The sequence below is a fragment of the Tachypleus tridentatus genome, chromosome 7, assembly GCF_004210375.1.
Source record: "Tachypleus tridentatus isolate NWPU-2018 chromosome 7, ASM421037v1, whole genome shotgun sequence".
Taxonomy (NCBI): Eukaryota; Metazoa; Arthropoda; class Merostomata; order Xiphosura; family Limulidae; genus Tachypleus; species Tachypleus tridentatus.
The window spans coordinates 78,191,684-78,211,985 of NC_134831.1; the positions used below are offsets into that span (position 1 = coordinate 78,191,684).

Sequence of the window (20,302 nt, forward strand, 5' to 3'; positions counted from 1 at the left end):
TTTTCACTAACACTTCACAAAGACCATAAGCAACTACCTGTATTTGTTGTTTTGTGTTTTTACATTTTTCTTTCACAGTCTTGGTAAGTCAGAAATATTTGAAATTTCATTTTATGCAAACAATGCATATAAATTTAAACAAAGTCTTCAAAAATAGGGTATAGAAGAAATGATCAACTGTAAAGGACTTTCAGTAGTTTAATTAGCTTCCAAAATAAATTTTTCTGTGGCACCAACAACTATTTCATTGTATATGTACTATGATGCACTTTAAAATGCAAGTAATAACAAAAGCTTACCCAGTCTTTGAAAATAAAACCTAAGATTCCAGCAGTCATCTCCAGTAGCAGCAGGATGGCCAAAAAGATGGCATACTACAAAAATTATGAAAGCATTCTATTGACTAATCTTTCAATAAAACATTTATCATACTGAACATATGACACTTGAGAATTAATCTTCCAACTTTCAGCCAGGTGTAATTATAGGTAACAGTTACTTAATGCAAGAAACTACTATGCATTTGAAAAGAACTGCATGTTCAGAGCTCTTAATTTGGTAAAAGACATTCAATAACTGAGCAACATGGCTGTTGATGAAAACTCACATTTTATTTAATATAATGAGCACAATGTCTTTGCAAAGTATTATACAACATTCTTTCTCACTGCTTAATCTAATTATTGTGAATAGGCAAAGATTTGGCACCTGAATAGCATAGCTGTTTTCTACATCACAAAATATCCATTATCTAAAATAAAAAAATGCTGAAACATGGAAAAAAAAAGTGTATTGTATATAGCCAGAAAGAACCAAGATTTTTCTTTATATGTTTGTTGATACTGGCAACATAAAACATTGGTATATTTTATACAAGAGCTTAATGAAAGATCACTGGTGGCTTTTTTTTTTCTGTTTACTGTATGTACTATAAATTGATGCTCTAATATTGCTCACTGTTTTACTTGTCAGAAATAAAGCTTTAGCAACAGAATATTTAGAAAAATAACTAAATTCTGCAAATCTTTAAATTCTAATAATAAATATTATAAGAGTAATAATTATAATACTTTATATACCAAAAGCAAGCTAACAACCAGAAGATTTGAAAAGACAAATATAAAGTAAAATCCTATTGCTTGCAATTAATTGTATCAATTTTTAATTGAGTCTGGTGAGAATATTTCCTCCTTACTGCTGCTAATAAACAAGTGTTCTCCCGGAGAGCTCCAACACATCCAGTAAACCCAATTGTGAAAGTAATAGTCCCAACCAGAACTAGTATGAATGCAGGGTCAAGAGCAATGTTTGTTAGCCGGCTTAGATTGTTGAAAATATCTTTTTCTGTCCATGCCCAGACTCCAATGACTAAAATGGCTAAACCTATAAGCTTTAAAGAAAGGAAGAAAAAATATTTTTAAGTAACTCATTAAAGCATTTAACTTACAAAAATAATATTCTATCATTTAATGTTAATAGATAAAACAGACATTTTAAAAGCTTACTCTCACCCAAAAATAAACAAGTATTATGCTTCAAGTATTATTTCTTGGCACTTCTTTATAATGTTAAAATAATAATACACAGTGTTAACATATGTACACAATTAAAAACATTTTTACTGTGTACCTATTTTAAGTGTGTGTTGTTTATTAAGTATTATGCTCTTTTAACCAAAAATCTAAGATTTGATCTAATTACACAAAGAATATACACTGTCTATATAAAACAGAATTAGAAAACAAACATTATTTTCAAATATAATGTTATTTATCATTTTTTAACTTCAAAATCAAAACATTTATGCATATGGAAGTAGCCCCTTTCTTTCGTGAGAAATAGCACAAAAATGAGGTAAACAGAACATTAGAAGTGGTTAAAAATGATAAAAACAACACAAAGATTTTGGTAACAAATAGATGATACAGGTTTTGATATTCAATTGTACTCAATGCCCAATGTGACCTACATATGAAAGTAATATTATTAATAATAACACAAGTATTTGTTCAAATTATTAATTAAATATCTTTATTCCAAAACCATAAAAGCTATTTTATGTTATAAATGAAAAATATTAAAAAATTTTGAATTTCAAAATGCAAACTTTCAAATCATCAAGCAACAAACCTTTCTTTAAAGCAGTCACAATTTATAAGAAACATTTAACATGAACTTGGTGCCAAACTAGTTTATAGCTTGTTGTACATTGAAGGAAAAAATAGATTTTAAAGCAGTCAGTTTATAACAAACATTTAACAAAAACTTGGTGCCAAACTAGTTTCTAGCTTATTTTATACAAGGAAAAATTGATTTTAAAGCAGTCAGTTTATAACCAACATTTAACATATACTTGGTACCAAACTATTAGATTGAGGAATAATTCATGAGCGTTTTTTCAAGTTAAAAAAAAAATATTCATAAATGAAACGCATTCGAAAAATATTTCATGTCATTTGGTAGATATTTTTTTGCTCTAATAGATGGTGTGTTTGATTTTCATATGTCTTTAATTTTTGCTTTCATTTTCAGCTCATTAAATGGAATGTCAAGTGGACAAAATCGAGCATTTTCGACACCATCTGCTTTTCGCATTTAATTTCTTGCAATTTCGTTTACAACAATGCATACTATATACCTAGGTATTACATGAAATGTTTGTTTGTTGTTGTTTTTGGAATTTCGCACAAAGCTACTCGAGGGCTATCTGCGCTAGCCGTCCCTAATTTAGCAGTGTAAGACTAGAGGGAAGGCAGCTAGTCATCACCACCCACCACCAACTCTTGGGCTACTCTTTTACCAATGAATAGTGGGATTGACTGTCACTTATAACGCCCCCACGGCTGGGAGGGCAAGTATGTTTAGCGCGACGCGGGCGCGAACCCGCAACCCTCGGATTATGAGTCGCACGCCTTACGAGCTCGGCGATCCCAGGCCAAATTACATGAAATAAAGTATCATAATAAATGTTTTGGGTGTAATGTGTTCATGTATTGAAGTATTGTATAGTCTTGCATGTAATGCTTGAATGAAATTATTTAAAAACGCTCACGAATTATTCCTCAACCTAATAGTTTATACCATGACTTTAAATATAAGGGCATTTACAATTGCAAGAATGCAAGAGTCACATGTATTTGTTTAAAGCTCAAACACTAATACTTAGACCCCACTGGTACAGTGGTAAGTCTACAGATTTACAACACTAAAATCAGGGGTCTGATTCCCCTTGGTGGACTCAGCAGATAGCCTGATGTGGCTCTGCTACAAGAAAACATAGTACTTAGTTGGTACAGCATTAGTCTCAGAATGGTAGCATAAATCAAAGGTCATAGATTTAAGCCCTAAACAAAATAGATTTCTAAGCATCCTGATAAATTATGTAATGTAGAAGTATTGTCTAATTTAACTCTAAAATTGAATCAGATTTTTATTAAGTAACAAAACTATGACTATTAAATAACCGCAAAAGTTCTCAGATGTTACAACCATGGAAAACCACCACATCAACTGCAGCAATGTTAAAAATAGTTTTAAAATGTTCATCTTTACAAATGTCTTAGCTTATGCTTCTGGACAGGAATGCCCAATACCAATATTGTAATAATTTTCCTATGTAATTTTATCTTCATAAGTTCACTTGTTTTAAAAAGTAATTTTATATTAAACATATCAAGTTGTGTGTTTATCTATGAACTCTTCCCTTAAGTTTGGAGTTTCCAGAACCAAATTTAGCAAGTGGACTTGGAATGGCTCAGAAGAGGGTTTCCTTACCTATATGTTGTAACCTCCTACCAGGATTCAAATTGTGCAAAAATTTTTAATCAATCATTCACAGAAATTCTAACTGATTCTTCAGGGATTATAATTTTTCCTGATTAGGTTTAACTAGTTCATTCCAAGGAAATGTATATATATGTTAATAACATTTTATCAATTTCAAATGCAAATGTTTCCAAGAAAGACAATTGCACATTTCCATATCTAACATTAAACAAAATTTTTAATAAGAACTTAATTTTTATCATATAAATCTTTAAATGTATATAATTTTCCTATTAATCCAGATTAAGAACAAGAAAATAATGGGGCAATTGTATGTTAATTCTGACTACAAAGTATTTCTCAATTTAAATGTTAGTATCTGTCAGGTTTTATTTGGTTTGTTCCCACAATCTCATGTTCCAGGAACCTCATTTTCATTTCACAAATCATAGGGATTTTTTCATAATGTATAAAAATAGACCAAGGATTCCCAGAAAGCTAGAGGCTCCATCTGGAAGATTGCATGAAAGATATGCTTTCATAATAAACATTATGAAATAGCTTGACTGAGTAACGAAAATCATTATTTTAAATGTATGATGTTTTAATAAGATATATCTATCCTCTTTCAAATTACAAAAGCAAAACTATTGTTTTTAGGAACATGGTACTTTTGTGCCGAGGCAAAATAAGAAAAATGCTTAAATTTCTAGTCTTCCCTTTTATGTCATTTAAATTAATGTTTTGGTATTCTAGTTACCCCAGTCTCCTAGCTGATCAGGGCCACTATGTATCAGATTTCACTCCCTAATTAGGGTGATACAATTTGCCAAGATAGAAGATTGTCAGAGTCATTATATCAACATTTGTAATCAGACTTTGTACTTCTGGTTCTACTTGGAGTCCAGCAGACACCATGTTTGAAACTGTGTTCACACCCCCACCCACCAGTTAACAGGGCCAAACGTAACATGTATCTAGGTATTACAGGCAGATTACCTCAGGTTTGTTTAAGGATACAAACCTTTCTTTGAGTAGCTATAGAAGCTGTTGTTGATAATGGATGAGTTTAAACATTGAAGCCTTTGAACCATGAAGCAAGTGTAAATATATTATGCTAGTTATATTAAAGTCAAAGTACAGGGAGTCCCCCTTCTTACATATCAGAGTTAAGGAGTGGAAAGTTGTAATGAAATATGTAATGGGGAATTTTCTACCATAAAAATTGAAAAACTGGTTGAATAAGGACTGCAAGAGTGTAAACATGTCTATGCAATGCAAAGCAGAGAAATTTTTGTTCTCAGAAACACTGAAATATAGTACTGAATAGGGACTAACTTAAGAGAATTCTGTATTTTACACCTAGCAACCAAAATAATAGAACACATAGTGTACACATACTCATAACTAATTTTGAGTTTAAGGATCCACAAACAGTATTCATATTTTTGAAACTTCACTGACAACCATTTTTAAAAGCATTTTGAAGCAGCCTTATACACTAAAACATTTTTTAAGAAAAAAAACATTTGTGATATTTTACAGCAGTGACTCAAATATAAAACTATTTTTAGTGTAAAAACTGTTAAAGAATATTAAACAGCATTTTAAAGACTTCACCATAACCTTTAATTTTATTATCTTGGAGAGTCTATGCATCGTTCTTTATATGTTTCATCGAAGGCATTGGGAGAGGATTAGGCTGAGAGTAGGAATGGAAATGCATCTGAAGGTCATCAGCAACGACTTCTGCAGTATTTATAAAATATATTGGCTCAAGATTTTCCTTGAGTGACAGACAAGCCTGCTTTGGGTTCCTTAGGAGTGTTTTGTTTTTCAAATAAAATATTCAGGATTGTCTGCTTTCCTACTTGCATGTTAATAGTCTATATTCTTTGGTGCATCATTTAATTAAATATTATTTAGTGCATTGTTACCATCAGTATAAAAACATAAGGTTAAATACCATTGACAATAAAAAAATACTATATTTTGTAGATGAAAGACTTGTAATGTTAACTGAAATTCTACCACACACTATACTGAAAGTTATAAGTATTAAATCTGTAAAGACTTTAAAATCAGTCAAATTGACTGAACTCTTGCTGGTAGGGTTAAGCTGAACCACATCAAAATTATGAATGATGTATGTGCAGTGAAATTTTAAATTGTGTTCATCAAAAAGTCAATGAAGAAGATGAAGACCCCCATACTTAAATCAAGTAACTTAAACCAATAAAGATAACCCTAAGATATTTTTAAGTGCATTTAAACTTATTTATTAATCTAAATACGTGATTGTAACTGATCAAGTTATTTATATATTAAACAAAATTTGAAAACTGAACCTTCAGTTAATTGTATCAAAAGATATAATACTGAAAACAAAAACAAAAAATTGTACCATACTAAGGAGTAAAGAGCATTTTATAAAAAGATTAAAATACAATGATATCCTGCATAAAAACTAGAATGGTATCAAAATAAGAAAATCATAACTTTTTGTATTACTATACTGCTTTACTTGTCATGTGAAAAAAAACCAAAAAAGGAACAATTTTAGTCTTTCTGAAAACCATATACCCAATATAATGTTATAGTGGTTTTTAGTATGAAAAGGGAAGATAGCACTGGATTTAGTAAAGCAGTAAACCCTAAGATTAGGGCTAAAGAAGCTGATCCAAGTCAACCAGAGGTAATTTCAGAAAATTTGAGACTGGTTGTTATTAATGAATAGAAAGAGAAGTATCATAAAAGTAGTAAGGTATTCTTAAATTACTTAAATAGATTCTTTTGTAATAAAGCATACAAAGAAACTAGAACCAGAATTTGCTTACTAGTCACTGAAGTTCAAAATGTTACTTATATACAGTATTTTAATACTAAAAAATCAAGATTCACTTTTGTAGTATGTGCACGTGTGATGCAAATGATGAAATGAATGGCATATCAGCATAGTTAATAAGAGCTACTGCAAAGCTTTAAAAATATACAAATGGAGTATTATCTCTCAAATATTTCCATACATTAGGTGCAATGTTTAAGCTAGAGTTTATCAGTAATTTGTTTAAATCATCAGGGTAAGTGATTTATGGAAAAAGTTTTAAGAAAGAAATGAGTTGTTTGTCTACAGTGGTCTCCTTGGAGGCAAGACAAAAAATACAGAAATTGTGGAAGTACTAAATGGCTTGATTAGGATTTGAGCTCGGATATTTTAGATGTATGGACAACTTTTGGGCATTAGAGATTTTAATTTGATTCATAAAAATATTATGACAAATGATTAATTAATTCATTTAAACAGCTTATTTTTTGCATTAATACCCAACATATCTGTAAGAACACTGCTAAAATTGGAATATTAGGTTGCTCTTTGGAATGAGTTTCCTTCAAATGTAGTGAAGTTCATGTCAGGAAAGGCTTGAAAATATTTGAATGATTAGGTTTGGTTTGTATGTTTTATTCTTACTCCAAAGTTTAGTCTAGTGTTTGAGATGGTCCAGATGGATCAATATGTAAGTTACTGTTTTTAGATTATTTGTAGTATACTGTAGGTCACTACTTGGACCTAATTTAAAGTACTATGTTCAATCTTGGTCTCCTTACCTTCAAAAGTACAACTGAATGATGGAAAGGGTTCAAAGGAGGGCTAATATAAATGATATCTTGGATAGTTGTTATATAAGGATACATTAAGATCTCTGAAACTGCTTTCTCTTGAAAGTGTTAGAAGGTAGGGTTGGAGTAATCTTTAATTTACTTTACATTTTTTAAAAGGATGCTTGGCCTTTGGAATGAGCTGTCTTCAACAATGGTGGCTGCAGTAAATGTATGAGAGTTTTGGGGAATGAGCAATAAATATTTAAATGAACAGGGTTGAATTTAATTTCTTAAAGTAAATGAGAGTCTCAATGGACCAAGCAGGCCACCTGTTATCCAACAGGATGGTTGACTTTTGGAATGGGTTGCTTTCAGATGTTGTAGAGGCAGTAAGTTTAAAAAAAAGCTTAAGTATATGAATGATAAAAGCTGGTTTTCAGACTTGTTTTATTTTAGTTTAGAGGATGGAACAGCCAAGATGGATCAGTATGTCCCATGTTGTTCCAAAAAAAGTGGAATAACATATGTTAAAATGTGGTCATTGCACAATAAAATTTCCTTTGCTGCAGCTTCAAATAAAAGGAAATCAGATTTTAAGTTTCTAATTTTTAAAAATACAATCTAAGGCCATGAGACAAGGTTTATCAATAGTGAATGAGACTAATGAGTTAAATCATGAGGTGAAGAAAGATCTGGGAAGTAAGAAAAAAAAATTGGAATTCAAAATTGGCATGTTCCTAAAAATATACAGAAAATAACAAGAAGGTTCAAACCTAATCAGCTTACTTGAGAAACAAAGGACAAAACTAGTAAACAGATTGATATCTGTACAGAACTATACAAAATCAAAGCATTTGTTTAAAAATAATTGAAGTTAAGAAATCCAAAAGGCCTTATGAAAAATAGCTGATAGTTAATAAAACCAATAAGGATTTTTAAAGTATGCTAAGGATAAGGAAATTTTTCAACTGAGGATTGGGTCCTTAAAAGGATACTGACAGCAAGGTTTTTCTTGAAAACTATAACAAGGTGATAGGCTAAACAAGGCTAAACTTTAAAATATCTTATTTTCATGTTTTATAAGACATTACCTTACCAGAAGCATTGTATGTGAAATGTTGGGATAGACCTATATTATTAAGATATTAATCCTTTTGTGACAAGCTGAAAGATTGTGGGATCAAAAATAATGCATGAGGGTCAAGTTTTTTCCATGGGTTTAAAGGTAGCTAAAGATCAGATTAAAAAAAAATCTATTCTTCATTTTTGTAAGCACATAGTGAGGAAAGGTGCTCAAGGGCTAGGGAGTTGTTACAATGGTAATATGCAGTATTACTACTAATAATATTAATGATACAATAATACTATTATTAATATTTACATGATTATTTAGAAGTTCAATATGATAAAGGCATCCAATTTCTTTGTGCTATATTATGAATGGGATGAAAAGATAAATTTAAAAAACAGCAAAAACAAAAAACTGGCTAGGCTTTAGTGTTAATGATATAAATGGGTGGTTTTATAGTTTTACTTTTATCAAAGGTGGCTGGCTTTTCAACGATAGTTGTAAAACCAAATGCCCTTTTTGCTCCATTATTTTAATTTATATATGTTTACCATGTCAAACGTCTAGTTTCTTCAAGTACAGCATTACCTACGACTCGTATCTCACCAAAACTACAAATTTTGTGAACTAGTCTAATCTAGTAATTAATTAGAAAAAATTAAAAAATTCTGTACCTTACTACAATAAAAAAGATATGCTGAGCTGGACAAATATACATTATATCTGTTAATAGTGTTATAATCTTTTGAGAACTATCAACTGTATCTACCATAATTTCATTTACTTATTTCATCGAATAGTAACATAACTTACCCAAAATATCACATTAAAACCAAAAATCAAATATTTTAAACAACAACTTATTTCACTTTTGTCCCTTCTTCGTTTCCTCCCTGGCATTTTACAACCTGTCGATGGTTAAGCTGATTCAGGTCAATAACGGGGAAAAAAAAAACAGAAATAAAGAAAAAAAGGCTCTTTAATGCCCTCTAGAAAATAAAGGAAAATCTCAATTATTTTTTGAATTTTCTTATTCCAAATGTGAGTCAGAATTTATATTTGCTTTTATGACAAATCTGCCTACGGCCCGGCATGGCCTAGCGCGTAAGGCGTGCGACTCGTAATCCGAGGGTCGCGGGTTCGCGCCCGCGTCGCGCTAAACATGCTCGCCCTCCCAGCCGTGGGGGTGTATAATGTGACGGTCAATCCCACTTTTCGTTGGTAAAAGAGTAGCCCAAGAGTTGGCGGTGGGTGGTGATGACTAGCTGCCTTCCCTCTAATCTTACACTGCAAAATTAGGGACGGCTAGCACAGATAGCCCTCGAGTAGCTTTGTGCGAAATTTCCAAACAAACAAAAGACAAATCTGCCAATATTTTGAGGTAGTAATTTAAGTAATTTATAAATATATATTTTAAATTAAATGGCCAAGCGTGTTAAGTCGTGCGACTCGTAATCTGAGGGTCGCGGGTTCGCATCCCCATCTCGCAAACATGCTCGCCCTTTCAGCCGTGGGGGCGTTATAATCTTATAGTCAATCCCACTATTCGTTGATAAATGAGTAGCCCAAGAGTTGACGGTAGGTGATGATGACTAGCTACCTTCCCTCTAGTCTTACACTGCTAAATTAGGGACGGCTAGCGCAGATAGCCCTCGAGTAGCTTTGCGCGAAATTCAAAACAAACAAAAGAAATCCATAAATTAGAGTAGTATATATCTTCGTATAGAATAGCAAGAATACTCGCTTATTCTCCAACTGTTTCGGTTATGTGACTGTATAACGAATATATCGTTATACAACTATTTGCGTTACTTTTGCCCGTCTTAATTATGTTTCATACAATTAGCTGGGACATGAGGATGGCTTTGTGCGAATTTCAAAAACAAACAAATTTTTAATTAATTAATTTGTTTTTTTATTTATGTATATTTCCTTTTATAATTTTGTTCAGCTCTATCTTTATATTTATTAAAATACGAACTCATTTTCCTTGTATTGTAACAGATATTAAACGAATGATTTTAATTATCAATACACCATATATACAAGGTTTAAGAACTTACAATGCTAAAATCCGGGGACTTATTTCCAAGTAGTGGACACAGTGCAGATCGTGCCGTGAGTAGCTTTGCATTAAAAAGACAATGAAGATTCCAACTATTCTAAGGTGTTTAGTGACTTTCTTCTCAGAAACTTTGTAAATAAAAGTGAAAGTTATAGCCTGAGTCTTAAAAGCAAAGGTTTTTGTAACTGTTCCTGTTGAAAAAATATTAATACATACGTACGATTTCACAACATCTGTTCAACATGAATATTATTAACTACCTACGTAAACTGCATGGATGTATGTTTTCTTACACCAAAGCCACATCGAGCTACCTATTGTGTCCACCGAGGGGAATCGAAGCCTTGACTTTAACTTTGTAAATCCAAAAGACTTGCCGCTGTTTCACTGGGGGACGAAACTGGATGGAAGTTCAGAAAATTATTTTAATATACACTGAACAAAGAAATAATCTATAAAGTTAGAGAAATGAAAAACACAATTCTTGCTTTATTCGTTCAATGTGTGTATTCGAATGTTTTATTCATTCACAATTTCATACTACTTTACCCCAACCCCTAGTAAAAAATTCTGCGGACACTCATGAAAAAAACAATGTTCAATTACTACACCCTTCATTCTCTTGCCTCAGTGCTTTTCTAGTCTAATATTGGTGATAACCTGAGAACCTTCCCCTCGGTGGATACAGCTGATAGTCTGTTGTGGCTTTGCTATAAAAAAAAACACACACACACAATTTTGAAGTTTTAAATAATGTAAACATGTGCTTACCCAAACCTATTCTCAGATTCGGTTATCATTGATAACATCAGTGCAAGCATATAACTCACAACACCTAATACTAGTATATTTATCGGCATGAGATATGAAAACCCCAGTAGCGAAAAGCTTAAACTAAGAATAAACTTCCAAGTAACCATAATAAATCGTAAGTACAGAATAAAAATTCAAATACAAGTTAGTTTCGTATAGAGCCAAAACGAACATTATCAAAGGCTAAATCATAAATGAACTAATTGTTTCTTAGAAATATTTATACAGCTCAACTAAATCAAACGATTATAATGAGCAAAATGTTAAACATATTAAACTCAATATTTAATAGGTCTATAGCTATTACAAACAAAAGTAGACTAGAATAACGGGTAAGATAAAACTGAATCAGCTTGTTATATTTTGGAGATAGGTCGTTTGGCTGAGAGGGAGAAAACTAAAGTTTAACGTAATAACACTTGTACTCAAAATACGAAGTTTATAAGTAAAATAAAACAGAACAGTTCTTTAAGAGAAGTATTAAAGTAATGAAACTTTAAAATAAAGAGAGGGTACAACTTAGCATTAATTAAAACTTAACATAAAAGTCAGTGAAATACAAAAACTTAAAATTAAATGAATAGAACAACAACAACACACAGGCACAAATAAAAATTAAATTGCAAGTGAGGATAACTAAACAAGACCAAGCATGAAACATTAGGTTAGTATAAATGAAGTGCTCTTACATAAAAAGTAACATATTAACACTTTGAAGTCAAATAATATAAAAATTCAGTAAAACCAAATATAAAAATGTAGAAAACAAATAAAATAGATTTACTATTGTAACTGAAACTTGACTATTGTAAAACCAAAAATTATGGTATATAACAAATTCAACATACAATGAAGAATATTTATAAACACATTTTTAAGGGATGAAAGAAAGCTGTTAAGGGTTTCCAAGGTCCTCCTTTTCCTGACTGAAATATTTTAGAGAACCTCTTTAGCTTTCTAATATTCTTCTGTGTTTTTGAAAGATCTTGATAGAGTAAATAACTTTAAACTATCAAAAGATGGTTTTAGTATTAACTTTCCCTCATTGTTGGCCACTTTCTCACCATGTGAGATCATAAGCTTTTATTCTCCGGGTCCTAAAAATGACACTTCCATTACGCAATAGTCCTTAAATTTAGGCTTGATAAGGTGAGGAGAGATGATTAGAAGAATTATCTGCCAGGATCTTGTTGCTGAAGTTGAGGCAGTAATTTTGTGTTCCTTATTGAGCGGGCGATATTATTATTTTTTGTTTCACTTCTCTTAGAACTTCGAGAATAATTTATTTACGTTTTTGGGCTTGATAGTGTTGTTGAAGTGGAAGATAATCTCTCCTTTATAGAGTTTTGTTACTCCCTCTGCGCCCATGAATCATTATTAGTCCTCTGTATTTCTACTTTATCATTCTTTTTGGATGCTGGTGGTTGTTTGGTTGGTGGTAGATAGGGGGATGTTGGATAGTTTTTCCCGGATGCTGTTACTATTGCTTAAATCACTATAATTTTAACAGTACATTTAAGCTGCTATAGCCCTGGTTGGTACCTTTGCAAGACTTGGTTCAACCCACTTGTCATAGTCTTTTATTAGTTAGAGAAGTTATTTTCACAAAGTTGTGAACATTTGTCTTATGTATTCATATTCTCTCAGACAAAAGCCTTTCCTTTTACAATCAGAGGCTAGGCGTTTTAATATACCAATTTAGAAGCTTAATATAGCCAATGGTTAGAAATCATGAATTTTATAGCAAAAATCTGCATTAAAAATGTTCATTTAATCTAGTTCCTGATAGATTAGGATTCTAATAAGTAAGTAGTAGTTAGAGGTGATATGATTTATCACTATGGAATTTTTTTATGAAAATAGCATAATGAATATTTTTAAAGGTGATGTTGTATTTCCCAAAACGTAATGTATATATTGTGAAGGATTTAGTATTATATACTTATTTTAATATTGATGTTTGTTAAAGTTAACTTTATATTTAGAAATGTACATTACTTATACTGTGAAACCTGTATTGCGAAATTCCCGCCTATTCAAGAAAATTTGAAAAATATTCTTGAGTGTGAGAATCAACAATATATGCGCATACGCGAACATTAGTGTATCGTCTATGTTGTTGTGCAGGCTGAAATTTCTAGAAATACTCCTCACACCTATAAATATAACCAACGCAATGCGCCAAGAAATAGTATATATTATTGGTTTGCTATAATTGGTATATTATAAACCTTGAAAGCTATAACTATAATTAACGCTTATTAATCGGGAACTTCAAATACTTGACCAAGAAAGTTTATACATTTTGAATATTACAAATCATTTAATTTTAGCGGATTCACATGAGACATTAATATTTTTGCAAAGACATCATATAACTTCAATGGAGAAAAGCTCGATGAGTGATGAGCGAAGAACGCAGAGATAGCTAACCACTTGTTAATTAAATTATTTGCACTTGCATCAGCTTGCTCATTGTGAACCCTTGATAAAAATCGAAGAAGTTCCAGACTAGAATAAAGACTCGATATTGTTTGTAAGTTTGTATATTTTTTGTACACAGATCATTATCTATAATAACCGTTATTGTAAAATGTATTATTGTTTGTGTATTAAAATATATTTGTATTAAAAAAGAAACTGTGCGTATCAATAATAATGGCAAGCATCATAAACTGAAAACATGTCGACATGTATTTAACTTATAAATCTAAATTACAATTTAACTCAGTTTTAGGCTACTTGAAATTGTAATACGTAACAATACAGACATACTTAAGTTTATTTTGAATTTCGTGCAAAGCTACACAAGAACTACCTGCGCTAGCCGTCCCTAATTTCTTATTATAAGATTAGAGAAAAGGCAGCTCTTGGGTTATTCCTTTATGAACAAATAGTGGGATTGATTGATACATAATAACGATTCTACGGCTGAAAGGGTGAGCGTATTTGGTGTGACGAGAATTTGAACCAGCGACTCTGAGACTGGTCGAGTGCCTTAACCACCTGGCCATGCTAGGCACATTATTCTGATAGGAATATATTTGTTTAGTACCAGTGGACTTGGAAGTTCAACAAGTTTTCTAAGGAACTTGGCAATTTCACACTTCAGTGAGCTGTTGCTTAACACTAGATACTTGTGTTCCAATAAATTTCTTACTCTTATACAGATGGGCCTTTCATATTTCTCTAGTTGACTCAATGGAATGCAGTGATCAAAAGGAAAATTGATCAATTTGTTACTATGACTATAATGTCTACCAGCTGCTCCACGAGCATTAGTGGGTCAAAAACAATGAGGATGGATTATATCTTTAATTTTGCTATGTTACAAGTTTAAATATATGACTTATTTACGAATTCGACGTTATTTTAATTTTGCCTACACAAATTATGCAATAAAACTACACTGAAAATCTCGAAAATGGTTTAGTTCCATTAACCATACCTAGTTTAAGTCAAAACTACCACAAAACACAAATTAAAATGTTTTTTTTTTCATGTGAAAATAAGTCATCAACAGTGATTTTTTTTTTTTACTGAGACAAAAATCGCAAGAAAGACCTGTAAATGTTTCATTGATCTACATCTGAACATTTCCCCTCACACCACTAATGAAAAGACTTGGAATAGTTGTTAGAAATGGGAGTTGTGTAGGACCCTCACTTTTGTAAATTTAAATTATATATCAAACTTTTCTGGGGGCGTGCCCACAGACATCTCTAGACTGAGCTACCAGGTACGGGAGCTGTTAAAAGCAACTCCTTATACACCCAATATCTTATTCTTAAATCTGCATGTTTAGGTAAGCTCCTCCACTGAGCAATTTCTTCTTACACCACTTTTATCTACATGCAACTTATTTTCCCCTTCATACAGGTTTTGAAACTCACTGTAGGGATCTAAAAAATATAAACAGACATTAATACTACCCGGTACAAGAGTGCATACCCTAATAAATAGCTTTTCGTTCACTGTTATTTAAATTTTAAGTTATATTATGGTGCAAAGTTTTAATTATTTGCCACACTGGTTGTAAACAAAATTTATTTTCATTGTTTCAATCGAGGTATTACTAATCGTAGTTATTTTTGATCGGTAAAACACAGTGGGTACCAGCGTAAACATAGGTTAGAGATTATGCTCCATTTCAATTAATCCGCCGACGCTTTTTCGTTTCGCTGGCTTGAACTGGTTACGTTTTTCAACGAGTGATTCCAAGAACGTTGAGATTTACGAGCAGAATAAAATAATGTATGTTAGATGTGGCCATATATGATATGATAATTTTCTGTTAAAAAGATGCCTTTATCAAAAGTAATTTTTGTCTTATTACTAATTTGCTTTGCGTATTAATACAACGAATCTAGGCCGAAATTTAGTTTGGTTCGCTTGGACGACGCCATGTTTGAAGTAATCCGGTTTGTGGGTTACTATACAGGTAGTTTGGAGTAAAAAAATACCTTAACCTTGAATATTATGAATATTCAGTAACAGTATCCTTCTCTGTAATTTGTTTGGAAAGTCTACATTACTTGTCATATTGTTGTGATCACATTTATACCGTTTATATTCTATGGCGTTGCAAACTTTATTGCATGAAAATCTGGGCCAAGCCCATTTCTGGACTCGATAATCACCAACTATGTTCTTCAACTTCAGTTTTAACTTAAGTCAGCTTGGAAGTTGCATGTGATGGGAAGTGAGACTCGGTGACTTTTGACTTGTGTCATGATTCATGGCTTTTCTTTGGTAAGTTCAATCCAAAATTAAAGATCTTCAAATATGAAGAGTATACTGAGTATTATTACTATCTTTAGCCTATAATTTAGTGTAGGAAGTTTTTCAATTTGTTTTTAACAAAATTTAAAATAAACAGTTAAATAAAATAAGTAAAACTTATAATGAGAAGACTTCATAATAAAGCACAGCTCCTCTTTAAAAAGAAAAAATCTCTAAAAGTGACAGTTTTAGTCTACAGCTGTGATAACAGAATTAAATTTACAAGGACACAGAAGTACCTTGGAAATATGGGTCTAACTGATGTAGGTGTGCTTTTATTTAGTTCTGTCAACTTATGCTTGATTGACAGTTTAAAAATTAATGGTAACAAGAATGAAGAATACTTTTTAAGACACTGAAACACTCAGTAAAAAGCTTTACTTTTTTGAAAAATCTTAGGTATAACTTTTTATTTGTCTAAAACATCTTACCAAGAACTAGTTTCCAACTGAAGTATCCCAACTCAAGTGCACTATATTGTTTTTGTTAATATCACTAGTACTAGTATTTATCATTCTTTGGTTAATGAATCAGTTTTTAAATTCTAGAACAATTGCATAAGCATTCAGTTGAATTTTAGCTAGTCATTTTCTTGTGGGTCACCTTATAAAATATTTTTTTGAAAGTTAACGGTATTGAACATCAATGGGATAGATCTCAAAGTATGACCTTGCTAATTAATAAATGTAAGCAGAGGTTATTTCAACTGAATATAATGTAATTAGGTTTTAAAGCATGGTACATTTTGTATGTCATGTGCCTTCTGTTTATTTTGCAATAATTTGTTTGTGGTAAGGTAAATATAATTTTTAGGTTATATCTACAGAAATATTGAATACAAGACTTAAGTGGTTATTTCATTGCATAGGTCATTGTTCAGGCAACATTTGTGTTTAGTCTTGAGCTTCTTACAATAGTAGTAAAGTGGATTTATGTCACAAAGATCTCTAAAAGAAAAATAGCTGAACTAGGGCTCACTTGGAAGGAAAATTTATCCTTTTTCAATATGTCTGTTAGAGAATTGTGAAGTGGTATAAACATTGTTAAAATGTTGGTCAAAATTATTCACCTTCAAATGTTTGTTGAACACACAGATAAGCAGATATATCCATTATTTTTAATTATGAACAAGGTTAGATGTATATTTAATCCATATGTTTTATTTTTATCTCTAGAAGTTTAACTTTGCCACTAAAATAAAATATTGCAACAAAATAAGATCATCCATGGATTGCAAACTCTTATTTGAGACAAGTGTAGATAGTCTAAATTTATTTGAAAATTACTGAAAAATGTTTCAGGCTGGACCCATGTATTAGAAAAACAAAAGTATTCTGAAACAGATATGTAAAAGTGCTATTATAGAAAAATTTAACCTGTTGTCTGTTGAGTTTATTTTACAAATTACTGTGTGATATTTCCATAATACTAAATACGTACTTAAGCTGTAACTAAAGTGGAAATAGAATTTTGGACTATCTTTCAAGTTACAATGGTAGATTACCTTCTATTGTGAAAACAAACAAACTTTAATTGCAAATAATGCCTAAGTTTATTTTTATAACTTCCAATTTCAGTTATTATTTATGCCTAACAAATTGATTAAATGATGTGGTGTAGGTTTACAAAAAAGTATTTCAGTGTAATAATAGTGCAATCAGAAAAAGTGTTTGAACTGTACACAACCTTAAAAGAAGTGTCACGTTTTGGTCAGCTGTGATTATTTAATGATGTATCTTATGGCTGTTATATCTAAAAATAAGAAACTTTTCTTCAACCCTTTTGCGATGGGCTCGTGTAACATAAACAGACATTCATTTACACACTTGCACACATTAAGTATTTGCACTATAACTTTTGATGCAACATATGTATATTCACAAAATCTGGTTGATTTTTAGAAGATATTACTGTTTTTTTGTTTACACAAAAAATCAGATTTTTTGATAATTTTTTCCTAAAGATTTGTCTGTGAACATATCAAGTCCATTTCATTACTACTATGAGTGTAAAGTGATTTCATGTTATGATTAAGAAAATTCTTCTTCATTTCAAAAATTTTATTATTTATGTTATCTCTAAAACCTCTTAAATACATTTCAAACATTTGTTTTCAATAAGACTATTTTATTTACTATACCCTAACTATGTGGGGACTGTCAATTGACCCTCCTTGTAACCATGACAAAAAAAAGAAAGGAAGGAAAATAAATATAAATTATGCTTTTTTTACGCTGGAATGATTACATATTATAACATGAAAATACAAATGTATAGTCAAATACTTACTTTGTCTTATGTTATATATGTATTAGTTTTTATTATATTGACCATCCAGTCATGCCTAGCTAACATTACATAATTTGCATTTACACAGCACACATACTAATATTGTTTCCAGTAATATAAAACTTTATCTTTAGTTTTCTGTGTCTTGGCTGTGTTTTAGTGGACTAGTATTTTGTATACAATCACATTTCAACTATTATACATTATATATGTGTATATAGATTAAGACTATTTAGAAATAAATTATTAAACTTACTTTTCTTAAAATATAGAATAATAAATCAAGAAATAAAGCAAATAATTATTTCTTCTCCTTACGACCTTTGTACTTCATTGCTGCTGGACACAGGTTGCTATGCCTTTTAAAATTTTGTATATGGAAGATATCAAACAATTGTTTTTAGGTTTTATATATAAACAGTTTAATAACCAAAAAAATCATAAATAATTATACCAATACCATAGAATTCCACTATAATTTATTAAGTGTAGTAACTAAACTGTATTAAGACTTAATATGTAACTTAAGCAGGTTAAAAACAAAACTTGCATTCTCTAAATATTGGTTTGAAAGAATGAAGTTGCCTTTTCACAGATTAAAATGGCTGACAAAACTTTTAGGGGGACATTCTAAGCTGTCTATTTGTTTTTCACACATCATATTTTCAAGTAAGTATATATAAGGGATGGTTTTTAAAAACTGAAAGAGGTGAACGGGGCTACTGTATTTGATTCAGTACATAAACCATATCTTAGCAAAATAAAAGGATACGAGGTTTTATTTTGTGTTCTAGCTTGTCAGTATTGGTAATTTGAGTTCATGATTTGTACAAACTTGTAGATTCAGTATTTTGATGTCACATATATCTAATTTTAAACAGTTCTGTATTCAGTGTACCACGTGACTCGCTAAAGTCTATGTTTAAGTGTTCTTTTAATATTAACCTTTAAATTAAGAAATTATAATATTCATATATTATTGAAGTTTGAAATGTAATTTACAATTTTATTCCAAATTTATTCACATAAATTTATAAATAGTAATTTAATAAAACTTTGAATGCAAGTCAACAAGTCGCAAAATGGTTAAAAGAGAAAGTGAATGCTGCATTTTTACTGCTGTGGTGTCTGAAATAACTTACAATGTTTATTAGAATATTGTTTTTATATGTCCAAACTTTCTAAGAATTACTTTAAGCAAAGGTTTGCAATCCATGGTTTTTCTTGTTTTGTGGCATTAATTTAATTTTGGGATTGGACTTGCATGTATTGAAATGAACCATACAGATTAAACAAAATATTCTCCATTGTTCATAGTTTGAAAAATATGTGAACTAGTCTTTTATTGTGTTAACTAAAAAGATTTACTGGATTTTGACAATGTCTACATCACTTTGCAGCTACAGCAGACATTTCAAATAATCCCAAATGCAGTTGTGTGGCTTTTTATGTCCTTTAAACTAAATTTTTGCAGCTTTCAGCCACTTCACTGTAGAAAGGACATCACATTCTTTGGAAATGGTTCTGAGGTGGGTTGCAAGAATGGTGTTCAGGATAGAAGGTTTTCAAACAAAGTGCAGTTGAGATCTCTGAAATTGTTTTCTCTTGAAAAAGAAGAGTTAGAGGAGATATGATTGACATGTTTAATATTGTAAAGAAAATTGATAGTGTTGATGTACCTTCTTTTCTTCATACCTAAAATTGAGAATAGTAGGACTAGGGGACACAACTGTAACTTTAGGCAGGGTAGAAGACATTTTCAGCCAAAACAGTTTTATTAACAGGATGGCTGATTTTTGGAATATGTTGTCTTTATATGTTGTGGAGGCAGTAGATCTAAGTGAATTTAAGAGAGAGTGTAATAACTACATTAATTATAAGGGCTGGCTTTTAGATTAAAAAAAAGAGTATTGGATAGC

The 20,302-nt window shown here is 30.9% G+C and overlaps 1 protein-coding gene across 5 annotated transcripts in view; it reads right to left on the reverse strand.

Annotated features, from left to right (window-relative positions):
• Positions 1 to 9,408, reverse strand: part of Tsp26A (Tetraspanin 26A) — a 33,746-nt gene extending 24,338 nt beyond the window's left edge. For all 5 annotated transcript variants that reach the window (XR_013030971.1, XR_013030969.1, XR_013030970.1 and 2 more), the window contains exons 1-3: positions 9,248 to 9,408; positions 1,196 to 1,390; positions 300 to 374 (exon numbers count right to left, since the gene is read on the reverse strand). Coding sequence is in view for 1 of the 5 variants with exons in the window: in XM_076512620.1 (XP_076368735.1) it covers positions 300 to 374; positions 1,196 to 1,390; positions 9,248 to 9,334 (357 nt within the window). In the remaining 4 variants the exon portion in view is untranslated. The remainder of the gene's footprint in view (positions 1 to 299; positions 375 to 1,195; positions 1,391 to 9,247) is intronic.
• Between the last annotated feature and the right edge of the window lie 10,894 nt (positions 9,409 to 20,302).